Here is a 15,632-nt window from a genome sequence, read left to right on the forward strand (position 1 = left end):
GCCATTTCATTTCAGCTTTGGAATGAGGGCATAGGTGTCTTTCAGAATGTTGTCTAGAATTATAGCTGTCCAATGCCTTTGTTCCCAGAGTTAAAACTTAGCTTTCACAATCTGTACTGTAAGAGAATAAAGAAGGTGTTTGAACATTCAGTGTTTCACTGGAATCAGATGCTCAAAGTATAGAAATTCATGAAGGATGTAGCTTGATAATACCCGAAGCTGAAGTTTTAACTTATACTTAGAATGGGTTCCATAACGTTGATGTTCAATTACTTCTTAATTGTTTGATTATATCCTCACCTCATGACTAAAGGGATTTCAGTTGGCCTAAAAGGAAGTCCAATATATTAGTAAATACGTAGGAAAATATACTTATACATAATGATAAAAAAGAAATCAGCGTTGAAGTAAAATAAGGAATTGACACTCAAATGAGGCTAGGGGGTAAATTTTACTTAGAAAGGCATACCATGAGGTCCCATATCATTGCGGAAATGCCGTCTAAATTTTGATTCTGAGCTCCAGGTATGATTTTCACAGGGTCCCCAAAGATAAAAATAGACCCAGCTTCTCCTGGGCACTGGGGTCTGAGAGAAGCTGATTGATTAATGTACATTTCAAATATCAAAGGTCCTTATGGATGAATTTCTTCCACTGTTTGAGATTTCAGATCATCTATGGCCTTATGGATCCCTTTACATGAGGGTATTCTCAGTAAATGTTTCACTCATGAATTGGTGAAAATTCAAATGACCCAAACAACTTCATATGTCAGTCCGTTGTATTTGCAATGTTAGATGCATAGTCAGGCATTTCTCAGTCTCTTCTTGGAGGTAACAGCAGAATGAATGTGGAATCAAGCAAACCAAAGGACTGGGCTGTCTGAGGGAGACTGTGAGAGCCTCCAGAGCCGAGTAAAAGGGCTTCCCTGGGACTTTCCTTTGGCCCTGAAAATCCCACCAGTATCATCAGTCTCTTCCTATCCTTCAGACAAAATGTAAGGCTCTTACTTTTTGGTAGAGGGAAGAGAGGGAAAGGATGACAGGAATAGAGGCTTGGTCCAGATTTGGGGATGGGCCTGAAGATCACAGGGCAAATGTGTTCCTGCTTCACAATTTTGCCTCCTTGTTCCCCATACTTGAAGCTTAGGAAAACTTAATGGTGTAGCGGAAGGAAAGAAGGGAGAGAGGAAGAGAGGGAATGGAGAGGAGGAAAGAGGAAGGAAGGAAGGAAGGAAGGAAGGAAGGAAGGAAGGAAGGAGAGGAAGGAAGGGAGGGAAGGAGGGAAGGAGAGAGGAATGAAAGAAGGGAGGGAGAGAGAAAAACAAAGAAAGAAAAAGCCAACCGCCAGTTTGAGGTACTACAGAGCTTGCAGGTGAAGTCTATCTTGTTGGCTAGATTAGAAGTACATATTAACTTAAAAAAAAAAAAGGAAAAGAAATGAAATGAAAAGAAAAGAAAAAGGGAGGGAGGGAGAGAGGAAGGAAGGAAGTCATGTTAAGTTTGTATTTATTTATTTATACCACAATATCTCATTTTTCACCGTCAAAAAACATTAAAGGATGTTCCTAGTTCTTCCATGCATTTGTGTTACCCGTCAAAGGGGATACACCCTGATAAAGACCTGTGTTTGGCGTCACCAACTGTCAAACTATCTAGCTCTGTTACATTCCTCCAGATCTCAACTAGCATAGTACTATATCATTTCTGTTCTCGTTTTTCCCTCTTCCTTTTCAATCCTCTTTTTATTTTTAAGTCCTCTTCAGAAAGCTAACTGCTGTCAGTTAGGCTAGGACTGTTGAGTTGATCTCAAAATTTAAGTGAATGGGAAGCGTCAGGCAGCCTGGCCCGCTACCAGATGCAGGCATGAAGGCAGCATTGGTTTCAGAGGCTCTGCTTACTCCAAGTAGCTAAGAGCAGCCTAAGGAGAGACACTGGATTCTCAATTCATGGCGCTTAATTTGGGGAGGAACACAGACCTCTTTGAGATTCTAACGAAAGTCACTGACCTTATCCCTGTGAAAGTAGAAACATGCCCATTCATGAAAAAATGGGGATACCCCTAAAGCCCACACATACACTTCCTAAGGACCTTTCGATACTTAAACTGTACTCCAGATTGAGTGAAAATTCATTAAATGTATGAATGAAAGTTCAAGGAATAGGAAAGTCATGCCCAACTACAGGACTGAGATCATAAATAGGAATGGTGTTATAAACACTTGAAGCAAGGTAGGAAGTTGACTATTTCTGTCCACCTAAAATAATAAGCAGTGACTAAAAGTATATACAGACTGTTCCCCACATTCATAGGTGGTGTCTTCCAGAAAATATGTTTGAAAGTCAAATTTCTGAAAGTTGAACAACTGATTTATGTTTTATGAGAATAATTCTGTTACCAATGCTTAGAGAGAAAAGAAGGAAAACAAAGAAAGCAGCTTCGAATGATTCCTGTACCTTGGGCATAGATGATAGAGGTGAAGTCTCACCACCGGGAGACAGCCCACACACCCCCTTTACAGCCAGGAGTGGGTGTGTAAGGCAGTGCAGCTGTCCTTCCCGCAGGCTGGTGACCCTCCGTGGTTCATCTCCAGTGGGCTATGCTAGGTGTGTGGAGCCAGGGTGAGAGGAAGAGTCTTGTTCTGCCTGCCACCCTCCGCTTGTGTAAGTGATTTCCCCAGTGCCCCCTGCCGCCCTCCAAATGATGCCAGCGGGCTGAGTCTTGGATCAGCCAAGAGGGTCCCTGGCTGCACTCAGGGTAGAAATCAAATGCCAGCCAGCAGGAGGTAAAAGCAGAGTTAACTGAAGGTATAGAGACAGTGCAGGTACAGAGTGTCTGGGAGACTCAGAAAGGAAAGGAGGGAGTCTTGTCTTTGCTTGGGGCCTGGGGTTTTTTACTGACAACTGTGGTCTGATGCACATGTCCTCTCAGGCATCCAGGAACTGGTCAGAACAAGGACAGAGTCCGGGTGTCCGTCATAAGCCACTTATTCCCTGGAGCCAGGGGGTCTTGGCGTCGAGATGTCTAGTGCCAGTGGTCTGGAATACGCACACGATGGCCTGGCCTGGTCACTCCTTAGATGTTATCTATTGTGCTGAGAGACTCCAAAGAAATCATTAACTCCTTGTCCCTTATAAGGGGGGCATACATTAAGCCACGCGTAGGGCAGGGGTGCAGGTCCTAGCAAGAATAGAAGCAGGAAAGGGAGCAAAAAGCAGGTTTTTATGGAGTCCTTCAGTTTCCCTGTCTCGCAGAGATTGTGAAGATGCCAGTGAGGTAGAAAGCACGTGTAGGGCCATGTGCTTCAAACGGTGAAAGCCGTGAGCGAGCAAGCTCTAGCCTCCTGTCGTGCGGAGGCTCAGCAGTTGCCCCCCACGCCGGTATAAAGGTGAAGTGGGCATGACCGAGGTCTTGGCACTGGCAGGGGCAACAGCTTTAGATTTGGGAAGGAAGGGACCTGCGTCGCCACATGCATCCCTGCTTGCTCCGGAGAGGAATGGGTCTTTCCTAGCGTGACCAACTTGGCAAGTAGCACCAACACACGGTAGCCTAGGACCATCACTAATCACCTGATACGTGAAAGGGCAGCCTCAACACAGTAAAGGTGTCAACGTGCAACGTGGGAAAGAGTGCGATAGGAGAGACTGGGCTGTGGAGGCCTGGCCGCCCCAGCCCTGGTTCATGAGCTGACCCACTTACCTCATGTGAGCCTGGTGGCCCAGATTGAAAGCTCAGGGGCTTTTCGGCCCTGCCATTTGACTTAGATGTGTTGACTTGACCGAAATTCATGTGGGTTTTAATTTGAGAGCTGGTGTTTCCTCCCAAATCACAGCGACTTCAAATTCCCATCTCCCTCCGTAGCACCTCACCCTTGCACTGGTCTCATTTTATATATCCGGGCTGAGAAAGGACTGAATTTCACACCTAATTAAAGGAGATTGTATTGCCTGCTGTTTCCTTTCTTGTTCATTTTCCCTCACGCACAAGCAGTTTTTTATTCTCATGCTAAGTCCTATCCCTGGACACCCGCAGTTTAAGAGACAGGCAGGAGCTGGGTTCCTACAACGCAGAGCCAGGCCCTCCATCACCTCTTTCACCACGAGTCGATTTTCCCTTCAGTCCTCACCCCGCTGCAGCCCCATCTGTATTGTGCTCGCTCACAGAACACAGTCATTCAGAATACATGACCACTCTCAGTGGTAGGATTCCTTGCGTGTTTCTAGTGAATGCCATCTCAGGCTGACTCTATATTTTTACTCTAGTGGAAAGGAGGTCGGTTATTATTTTTAAACACACAGAGAACCATTTTTATCACTCTTTTCATTTTACCCTATTGGTTCTACGTTCACACCACCGTGGGGGTATTTTTTGGGGGAGGTGGCATCCCCAAATATACATAATCTTTGTAAAGTTGTATGGTTTTGTAGAGTTGAGAGGGTGGTTGGTATTTTCTTTTTTTTTTTTTCTTTCTTTCTTTCTTTTTTTTTTTTTGAATAGCCCAAATGCCTATTCAGTGCCAATCTAGGAAAGAATGGAGTTAGCATTTTCACACCATTCCTTCCTATACAGTCCCTGAATAACCATCTAATCAAGATTTGTTTTCAATGGGGAACAAATCTTCTACAGTAGAGTATTTCAGATTTATTCCATTGGAATCTATACATTAATGCCCATTGGATGAAAGGACCTGCTTCACAAAAGCCTGGACATTGCCTCGCTGTGGCAGAAACTTTTTCCCACTGTATTAGTGTTAAATATAAAAGAAAGCCTGGGAAAGAATTGCTTCAGCATTGTGTGCGGGAGGGACCAGGCGTGCCTGAATGGAGAGGCAGGGTCCCCATCGCATCTGAACTCGTATTAGCAAAGCCCATTCAGCCTTTCATGGCTGCTCGCTGCAGTGTGGGACCAGTGTACTCAGGGAGATGTTTAAAACTTGTGTCCATAAAAATCCAACTAGGCTTGTCGGGCCAGGTTGTACGTGTGTACAGGTTTGAGATTGTCTCTGTGGTTTTTAGTGAAGTTGGTGACATGACTGCAACAATCATAATTCAGACTATTTCACAATTTTTTTTGTGATTATCTCTATAGGGTTACCTGATTGTTTAGATAGACTCAACCAGTTCAGTCAAACAAGCACTTTGAATTTTTCGCATGAGATTTTGAGTGTGTGTATCTGTGTATGAGTGTGTGAGTATGAGGACAGCTTTTGCTGTTGACCATTTCCCTCTAAAGCAACCTCCATCATCACTTACAGTGTTTTTATCTTTTCTTCTATGTCCTGAGGATTAGGATGGCCTTAGATCTTTAGGCAATCTGAGTTTCATTCTTCAATGATCCAGTGTTACGGACTGAGAAAAAGGATCCAGGGGTGTGGGTTCTAATCCCAACCCTGCCTCTTACTAGTTGTATAAAACTTAGGGTAAGTCATTTAAACACTTTGGTAGCCTCAACCTTTTTTTACATCAAATAATAATAATAGGACTTGTCCTGAGAACATATAGGATGGTTTTAAGGAAAGACTAAGATGCTGTATGTGAAAGAGTTTTGTACACCGTGAAATACTACATGAATATCGATTATTAGGATAACTGTCATAGAGTTTCTCCCCAGAATTATCAGAAAGGAGACAACTCTTCATCATGACAAATCTAGTGATGTTGCTGTGCCTCATGCTAAGAGCAATTGTGTGTCTAAAGAGTGTTTTCACCTGTGTGGAAAAAAGTTACTTAATAAATCTATCCTCCTCAGAGGTGGTGATTTTATCAGACTCATCCAGTGTTAGTGCTTACCGTTTTACTTAAATAAAAAAGACTTTAGTGATAGTAAAACTGTATATAGAAAACTGTACATTTTAGTGCCAGGACAAGTTGTTTTATCTCTTGCATTGTTCCATTTATAAACTTAAAAAAGAAAAAAAAAGATGTCTTTAAGTTAGATTTACTGAGACTATGTTGACGTCCCAAGGCCTAGAAACGTGAACACCATGCTAATTCAAGGGTAGGTGTAGAAGCAGCTGGAGAACATACTGAACAGACGTTTTCACACAGCTTTACAGTGGATTTATGGACACCCAAGGGCCAGACTTCATTTAGGGCAAAGCATGCAATACAATGAAGCAGGTAGGAGTGAAAACTCTAGAGCCAGACAGCCTGGGTTCAAATGCCAGCTCTATCACCCATTGCCTATGTGGCCTTGAGTGAGTTTCTTAATTTGCTATGGCCTCAGCTTCCTCGTTTGAAAAATGGGGGGTAATAATACTACCTACACGATAAGGGTTGCTGTGATGATTAAATGAAATAATCTGGTAATACATGGTAAGCGTTAAAAAAGGAATGTTTGCTCATGTTGTTATCGTGCTCTCTGTGCATGGGGGCTCAGCAAGAACTTAGAATTTGTCTGCTGACTGATTTCCTGAACATCTTCCTGGCTTATTGGGGCCTTCCTCTGGGGCTATACTTTGTATTAGCACAGTTAGAGAGGATTCACCATGATTCTTTAATCTGGCAATGACAATTTGTTTTTACAACAGTGAAAAAAATAGAAACTGTAGCCCAGTGCAATATTTTCGGCACATCACAGACCCAATGGAAGTCAGAACAAGAACGAAATCTCTTATGTAAAAATCAGTGCAAATCGTATGACTGAAATAGAGCCTCTAGGTGTGTATTAAGTTAACTGGATATATGTGAGTCTGACTAAATGGAAAGATGGGAACAAAGGACATAAATGAGCATACAAAAGGATGCGGTCACACCGACTGAGCTCAGACAGCATGAGGAGATTGAGTTTAGAGCTCGTGGAGCTCAGACTCCTGAGGCAGAGGAGAGAGAGCCTAGGAGGTGGGCATTCCTCCCGTCCGCAGGTCATTACCTCCGGGGGCTACTTCTCACAAGACGCAGGAATCCTGGTCACAGGCCAGCAGTGCTTGCGCCACCTGGTTGTCAAAGCCCACTTAGTTGGCCTCTCTCAAGCTGATTGTTCAGTTGTGAAGGCAAGGATGGAGAATATAAATGAAGAATGGTTCGGAGAGAGGGATTCTTTAGAGCTGTTTGAGAAGTGAGGTCAAAAAACGGGAAAGCCCTAAGCCTTAGTGTTATAGCTATATCCATTTTAATTCTCCATCGGTGATCCAAATGTAACCATTATCACGTGTCTGCAGAGCCCGGGGTTTAAGGGTGGCCATGGGTCAGGCTATGGACAGCCTCCACGTAGCTGACTGCTGCCTTCCCACTGGGAGACGTTTGATACTTCCCTGTAGCAAGTGCACAGAACACGGTATTGCCTAGGGTGATCACACCGCCCATTCCTGGCTTACTCCTGCTGTCCTCACCTAATTATTAACAGTGCTCCCTTTCACTCTCAGAAGTGCCCAGTTTGAACACTAAATATGATCACCTAGTATATTACAGTCTCCCAGGTCAGTGCTGCCATCTCCGACCTTTTTTATCATTCCTTCCTCGTTAAGCTTCAGGAAATGCAGAAAACGACCCATGTCACATACAACCACTTTAGAAGGTCCTCAGATGGGTTGTCGGAGATGACAAGAAGACAGTATAGATATAGAAGCAGTGGGTGAGCGCCCCTCCAGCTAGCAGACTGCACCCTAAAGCCTGTCCCTTAAGTGGAAAACATGGTGGCAGTTGTTTGGTGGGTATCTTAGTCTGGACTGGATTTTCCAAGGGTTTTTGCATACATGGTATGGACTCAGAAATATACATATAGGGGCGCCTGGGTGGCACAGCAGTTAAGCGTCTGCCTTCGGCTCAGGGCGTGATCCCGGCGTTATGGGATCGAGCCCCACATCAGGCTCCTCCGCTATGAGCCTGCTTCTTCCTCTCCCACTCCCCCTGCTTGTGTTCCCTCTCTCGCTGGCTGTCTCTATCCTGTCAAATAAATAAATAAAATCTTTTAAAAAAAAAGAAATATACATATAAATAGGAAGGGAGTTTATTTTTTTAACTATGAAGATTGTTGCTGTCTATGAATAAAATCAGGAACTTTGAAAAATTGGAGAAAATGTAAGCTTTCCCAAAGGACCTCGGCTTAGACCTGTGTAAAGTAGAGGTAAAGCGTTCCATGAGAACCAATCTTCCATTTGTTTCTCAGGTTTTATGTGCTAAAGTTGTGGGAAGAGCGGGCAAATGACCCATCTGTTTATTAGGCTGTCCTACTTCAACTGGCAACCCTGGCTGAAGCTCTAGGGCATTGATAGGAATTCAATACCCAAAATAGCTGGGGTATTGTTGGAGCCAAATTCAAGGCCTCGTTCCCATAGACCATCATACCCACAGCCCTATCCCTGTGCAAAGCGTGTCCATCTCGCCACTGAGCCCGCTTGTGTCTGCAAGGTCGGGGGTGGGGGGTGCTTCCAAGAGCCATGAGCGTGACCCACCTGAGACCTGGGTGTTAGGAATGCAGTCAGCTAGCTCTCACCCACACACCCTGTCTTGTGTCTGTCTTGCCACCGTGCAGGTGACATCAGTTGCAAGGGGATGACCGAGCGCATTCACAGCATCAACCTTCACAACTTCAGCAATTCCGTGCTCGAGACCCTCAACGAGCAGCGCAACCGTGGCCACTTCTGTGACGTGACGGTGCGCATCCACGGGAGCATGCTGCGCGCACACCGCTGCGTGCTGGCGGCCGGCAGCCCCTTCTTCCAGGACAAGCTGCTGCTGGGCTACAGCGACATCGAGATCCCGTCCGTGGTGTCGGTGCAGTCGGTGCAAAAGCTCATTGACTTCATGTACAGCGGCGTGCTGCGCGTCTCGCAGTCGGAAGCCCTGCAGATCCTCACGGCCGCCAGCATCCTGCAGATCAAAACAGTCATCGATGAGTGCACGCGCATTGTGTCGCAGAACGTGGGCGATGTGTTCCCGGGGATCCAGGACTCGGGCCAGGACACGCCACGGGGCACTCCCGAGTCAGGCACATCGGGCCAGAGCAGCGACACCGAGTCGGGCTACCTGCAGAGCCACCCGCAGCACAGCGTGGACAGGATCTACTCGGCGCTCTACGCATGCTCCATGCAGAACGGCAGCGGGGAGCGCTCCTTCTACAGCGGTGCGGTGGTCAGCCACCACGAGACTGCACTCGGCCTGCCCCGTGACCACCACATGGAAGACCCCAGCTGGATCACGCGCATCCACGAGCGCTCGCAGCAGATGGAGCGCTACCTGTCCACCACCCCCGAGACCACGCACTGCCGCAAGCAGCCCCGGCCTGTGCGCATCCAGACCCTGGTGGGCAACATCCACATTAAACAGGAGATGGAGGACGATTACGACTACTATGGGCAGCAAAGGGTGCAGATCCTGGAGCGCAACGAATCCGAGGAGTGCACGGAAGACACCGACCAGGCGGAGGGCACTGAGAGTGAGCCCAAGGGCGAAAGCTTCGACTCGGGCGTCAGTTCCTCCATAGGCACCGAGCCTGACTCGGTGGAGCAGCAGTTCGGGCCCGGGGCGGCGCGGGATGGCCAGGCCGAACCTGCCCAAGCCGAGCAGGCCGCAGAAGCGCCTGCCGAGGGCGGCCCACAGCCGCACCAGCTAGAGACAGGTGCCTCCTCCCCGGAAAGAAGCAACGAGGTGGAGATGGACAACACGGTCATCACTGTCAGCAACAGCTCCGACAAGAGCGTCCTGCAGCAGCCTTCGGTGAACACGTCCATCGGGCAGCCATTGCCAAGTACCCAGCTCTACTTACGCCAGACAGAAACCCTCACCAGCAACTTGAGGATGCCTCTGACCTTGACCAGCAACACACAGGTCATTGGCACAGCCGGCAACACCTACCTGCCGGCCCTCTTCACCACCCAGCCCGCGGGCAGTGGCCCCAAGCCTTTCCTCTTCAGCCTGCCACAGCCCCTGGCAGGCCAGCAGACCCAGTTTGTGACAGTGTCCCAGCCTGGCCTGTCAACCTTTACTGCACAGCTGCCAGCGCCACAGCCCCTGGCCCCATCCGCAGGCCACAGCACAGCCAGTGGGCAGGGCGAAAAAAAGCCTTACGAGTGCACTCTCTGCAACAAGACTTTCACCGCCAAACAGAACTACGTCAAGCACATGTTCGTACACACAGGTGAGTGTGCAGGCCCCTCTGGAGGCCTGGAAATAGGCCGTGGGTGTGAGGGGGCTGTCGGAAGGGAGGGGCAGGACAGCAAGTGCAGGGGAAGGTTTGGAGTCATCTTTCAGATCTGAAGGAGACCCCACTGTCAGCCACCTTCTAGAAACACCAACAGTACCCCCATCGTAGGCAGGAAGCGTCTGCTGCCGAAATACAAAATCACAGAAACCCTATGGAGAAGGGCCAAACGGGAGAAAGTCTGACAAAGCATTTGCAGGCACAATATCCCTTAAATACCTTGAACTTCGTAATACATTCTCTGAGTCCAGGTGTTTAGAACTGGAAATGTCCTTGGAGATTATATACTCCAGTCACTTCATTTTACAGACCAAAGTCATAGAGGCAGAGCAGGGATGAGAGTTTTAGTCTGTAGTGAGTTCTGTATGAGCCATCAGCTTGAAGAGGCCGCAGCAAGGCTGATGCACACTTGTGCTGCATATATGGTCCCTGAAATGGAGAAGTGATAGACTCATTCTATTTTCTATGGCTTATTCTCTATTTTCAGCATCTAGAGCCCACAGTCTGGTCTGGGCACCTTTTAAAAAGACGATAGACTGGGACACATTCAGAGGAATATAATTAGGATGATGAAGGGATGCAAAGCCATGGCATAGCACGGTTGAAGGTCTGAGGGCTGTTCGACCTGCAAAAAAGAAGACTCAGGCATCATATAACATCCAAGTATCTGAGCTTCAGGGCAGCATAATGTAGCAGTTCAGCTGGAGCTCTGGAACCGCACTGCCCAGGTCTAACCAGACTTAGCCACTACTGAACTTTGTCACCTTGGGAAAATTACTTAATCTTTCTACACTTGTTTCCTTGTCTATCTAATGGGGATAACAGTAATATATCTTTCTCAGAGTGTCATTTCAGGATTAAGGAAATTAATATGTGAAACTCTTAAAACAATTCCTGGCGCATAATCAGCACTCTATAAATGGTAGCTAACATTAGCACTGGGAGCTTTATTTAAATGGTTGGGAGGAGAGAGACATTAAGCTTGTTCTGTTTGGCTTCAAAAGGTAGAACTGGACCAATGATTGGAAGCTATAAAGGAGATCCTTTCAACTAAATAAAAGGTTTGTTAGCAGTCTGAGCTGCTCTAAGATGGGATAGACAGCCTCCCAAGGGACTGAGTTTCTATAATTAGAGGTGTTCAAGGAGAGAATGGATGATCATTTCATAGGGATGTTGCAGAGGGGCCTCAGTCATTTGGTGAGTAGTTGGGTGAGATGGTGTTTCACCTCTGGATTCTGTGATTCTAGAGCTAAGATCTCCTGACTGCCCAGCGAGTGCCTTTTCCAGCTCAATAATGGGACAGACATAGAAGTGAGAATTTCACAGATGCTCCTCCATATAAGTGACCACATATGCAATATGATTTCACATAGATTCTCTCATATCTGAAAATACCCGCCCCAGTGATGATCACCGTATTTGAAATGCCTATCGTGAGTTACAATACACAAAAACAAATTCGTTCCTCTGAGCAGCCTTGCTTCTCAGATCAGCTAGCGGGAATCTAGGGGATAGGACATAAGGGAGATAAATTTAACTTGGTAAATAGAAAGGAAGGAAAATAACAGATACTGAGACAAGGTACCCAATAGGAAAGTGAACAACTAAAACAGAACGTTACTTACGATGAACTTTGCTTTCTTCGCAGTCAACTTAAGTCAAGACATTAGGTACATCTGTGTATGTGCCTTTGTGTGAATCAGTTATTCTTAAGGATGACAGTTTGCACAACTCCAAATTAACATAGTAACTCACTACTGAATTTAGAAAGAAAATCAGGTAGTGGTAAGTCACTAAGTTTATTTAGGGTAAATGTGAATGCACTGATAACCTGAGATCAATCAAGGGCAATTTTCCATGTGATATGGATGTCATCATTATTTGGTAAACTGATCAAATAGTAGTATTCCTAGTTGTGTGGCACTTTATGGTTTACAGAGTGCTCTCACATAGTTAGTCCTTTCGTCTTCTGAATAGTTGTCATATAAAACATCAAATTAAAGATTAGGGAGGAAAAAGAGACCATTTGTGGAAGTGTCTCCTTACCCAAGTTCACTTTGCTAGTCTTGGATCCATAACTGTTTCTACTCTCCCTCCCCCTGCCCCCATGCATCTCTTCCAGTAGACCTAGTGGATGGAAAATTCCCATATTCTATTAGATCGCATATTGAAATAAGGCTTTAAATTTGCAACATAAGATTTGCAGTGCACTATCAAAAATTGTCTTTTTGCCATATAAACGCATTCGTCCAGTGGATTCACTAAAGGATTCTGTGGTTAATCCAAATAACTGGATTTGCCCATGAGAAAACCAGCAATGGGTTTGTACATTTAGACATCATAGATACAAAAGTTACAAGTAAAGTCATAAATCTGCGTTATGCTCAAAGTGTAGCCTTCAGATCTCTAGTAGACTATGAAGGTCCTCAGTAAATTATGAAGTTTTTGTATTGAAATGTATAAAATGGCCACATCTGGGAACAATTAATTATAGATATCACTTGAGCACCTCATTTAAAAGAAGTGAAACTCTTCCCATTCACCCTGAATTATTTGGCAGTGGCAGTTTAGAAGGGCCGTATGTCTATCAAGACTTTTGTCTAGCTGAAGGAGTCCATAACCTTACAAAGTTAAAGTACAATTGGTCTAGATTTTTCAAAAGGCAAGACAGCCTGAGCATATGGAAGTAATTCAGAACCTGGATTCATTGCAGCCTCCATTTCAAAACAAAGTTCTCTCCAATTTCTTGGGAAAACATAAAAAAAAAAAAAAAAAAACAGGGCCTCCCAACTTCACAAGAGCCCAGTGGAAATGATAAAAATCCAGAGCAAAAAATCTAAATGTCAGTCTAAAAAGATTCTAGAAAGTACTAGGGATACTTGGAAGAGTAGGGACGGTTTCAGTATTCTTACCTCTAATCTAAAAGAATCTCACTAATAAAGAATAGCTTGGCAGAGCTGAAAGGAAAGAGATTTGGGTTCTCTGCAACATGGCTATTATGCCTGCTCCCTGGATTTGCATTTCAGTTGCTCCAACTTTAATGTCGATAGTACTTACTATCCACAATTGCCGAGAATCTATTCTGAGACATGGGCTCCAGACAAAATTCTGTGAAGCTCTATATTAATGATCCACATATTCATTGAAAGGAAGTGTTTGAGAAGAAATGAGTAGTCTGACTTTGGAGCTAAGCTCTGCGGTAGAGAACCAGAAAGCCCTTGGCTGTAAAGCATATTCCATAATGATTATAACACTGAAACTTAGAGTGACGACATAAGTTGTTGAATTCGATTATTTGGGTTCAGTTTTGGTCCCTTTAATTGGCTGTGTGGCCTTAAGCAAGTCACTTAATTTTATAACCCTCAGTTTCTTTGCGTTTATAATTGGAAGTCATAATTTTCCTGCCTTTTAAGTAGCTGTAAAGGTATGGTGCATTTAAGAGCTTTTCATAAAAGGTAAAGTACTAGTTAATGTTTAAAAAAAAACCATCGTCATTATTACCCGAGTCCCCTTTCTTTGCTATCTCATATCTCTGAATAATAAGCTCTTGACAGATTTCCTTCCTCTATGGAATTCAAACACTGAAGCCACGTGATGATACTTCTTGGGTTTCCCCTGAACATCAGCATTTTTTTTTCACTTCTTAATGATTTTTTTAAGAGTAAAAGAAAAATCCCTCACCTAACCTCTCTACTCCCAGCCAAGCCACAGTGGTACTCCATTTCTCCTAGGAGTGTCTCAAGTTCACTTTACTACAGCTCCATAGAAGTTGTGAGATATGAAAGCAAGAGTTAAGGACGTATTTGAAAATAAGAGAATCAGAGAAAAACAGATAACACAAACCATCCTGTCATGGAACCAAGCAGGCTCCTCTATGTCCCCTCCCCTCAAGAGAAAAGACAAAAGTCAAAGGAATGGGAATGGAAGGGAAAGACAGAGGACAGAGAAGGACAAGCTTTGGTGTCAATGTGGATATGAAGGCAAGCAGTAGGGAACATTCGAAGATAACCCTGGAGCAGTGGTCCTCACGGTGTGATCCCCATACCAGCAGCATACAAATTCTCAGGCCCTTCCAGCCCTGAAGCAGAAACACTGTGATGGAACCCAGCATTCTGTTGTTTCAGTCAGTCCTGATTCACAGTAGGTTGAGAATCATTTCCCTAGAAGGCTGGGCGATGACGAGGTGGCATCAGGTTGCTTTTGTTACATAACATTGTTCTCTAAAATTCCACTCATAAGAACCTATGCATTTGGAAAAAGTAAACCAGTTGAAAATAACAGCTTGATTTTATAATGGATAAATTATATTATGAGGCAAATACCTCATGAACAAAAGGTGAGCTAAGTCTCTCAAACTGCACAAGTACCACAGCAAATGTTCGCCTTCTGGCACTTTAAAGTACGGACATGTATTATCATTATGTGGTTGTTGCAACACCTTCCCATTATAATGTGAACTGTGTGAGCCAGAAATAATTGATAGGTAGATAGATAGATAGAGATAAAGATATACCTTACACATAATAAACATTCAATAAATATTTCATCAGTGAATGAATCAAATAACCAGGATGGCATTTGAGGATTTATTTACCACCAGGTATAGGCTTACCAAATTTAGCAAACAAAAATACAGGATGTCCAGTGAAATTTGAATTGTGGATAAAGAACAAGTGTATTTTTATCTTAAGTATGTCTCATGCAGTATTTGTGACGTGCGTAGACTAAAACACTATTCATTGCTTTTCTGAAAGTCAGATTTAACTGGGTGTCATACATTTTATCTCGCAATACTACCCAGGTAGAACTCTCTTTTAAGACCCAATCTTAGGACTTTTTGCTTTAAAATCTATATATGGGGGTGCCTGAGTGGCTCAGTTGGTTAAGCATCCAACTCTCGATCTCAGCTCAGGTCTTGATCTCAGGGTCATGAGTTCAAGCCCCACTTGGGCTCCGTGCCCAGCGTGGAGTCTACCTAAAAAACAAAAAAAACCAAAAATAAATAAATAAATAAATAAATAAATAAATAAATAAAATCTGTATATGAATACAGGCTAGCATAGGTAGTTGCTTAGCAAATACTTTTTGAGTAAGTGAATGAATGTTCAGAAATGTGGGCATGCTTTCCAGGAGAATTTAATTCAAGGGACTTATACATAAATGCATTATTTTCTAGCAAGACTTAAATTTCTCTTTCTTTTTCTTGCTGGAAAATTTATTGTATCTGCATTTCTACTTGTGTTTTCTTCACTAACAATGATAGATGTTTGGGTTTTTTTCTGAATCATACTATCAACAGCGCATTTATTGGTGACTGTTTTGGGTCCATTAGTGTCCTCTGCATAGATGATAATTTTGTTTGTTACTTTAAGAAGCTCAGCTATTTCAGCCATGAATTTGATATAAACAGACACAGGAATAGTAGTAACATAACAATGTCAGAAAGAGTGTAAAAATACTGGGATCAAGGTAATGATGCGGTAATTCTCATA

The 15,632-nt window shown here is 44.2% G+C and overlaps 1 protein-coding gene across 40 annotated transcripts in view; it reads left to right on the plus strand.

The window, feature by feature from the left end:
- The window catches only part of ZBTB20 (zinc finger and BTB domain containing 20), a 771,855-nt gene that overhangs the window by 730,847 nt on the left and 25,376 nt on the right, over nucleotides 1-15,632 (plus strand). For all 40 annotated transcript variants that reach the window (XM_087861260.1, XM_087861259.1, XM_087861245.1 and 37 more), the window contains one exon: nucleotides 8,473-10,077. In XM_087861260.1, the coding sequence (XP_087717386.1) occupies nucleotides 8,473-10,077 (1,605 nt within the window). The remainder of the gene's footprint in view (nucleotides 1-8,472; nucleotides 10,078-15,632) is intronic.

The sequence above is a fragment of the Ursus americanus genome, chromosome 4 (assembly GCF_024610735.1).
Source record: "Ursus americanus isolate L20-20 chromosome 4, mUrsAme1.1.p, whole genome shotgun sequence".
Taxonomy (NCBI): Eukaryota; Metazoa; Chordata; class Mammalia; order Carnivora; family Ursidae; genus Ursus; species Ursus americanus.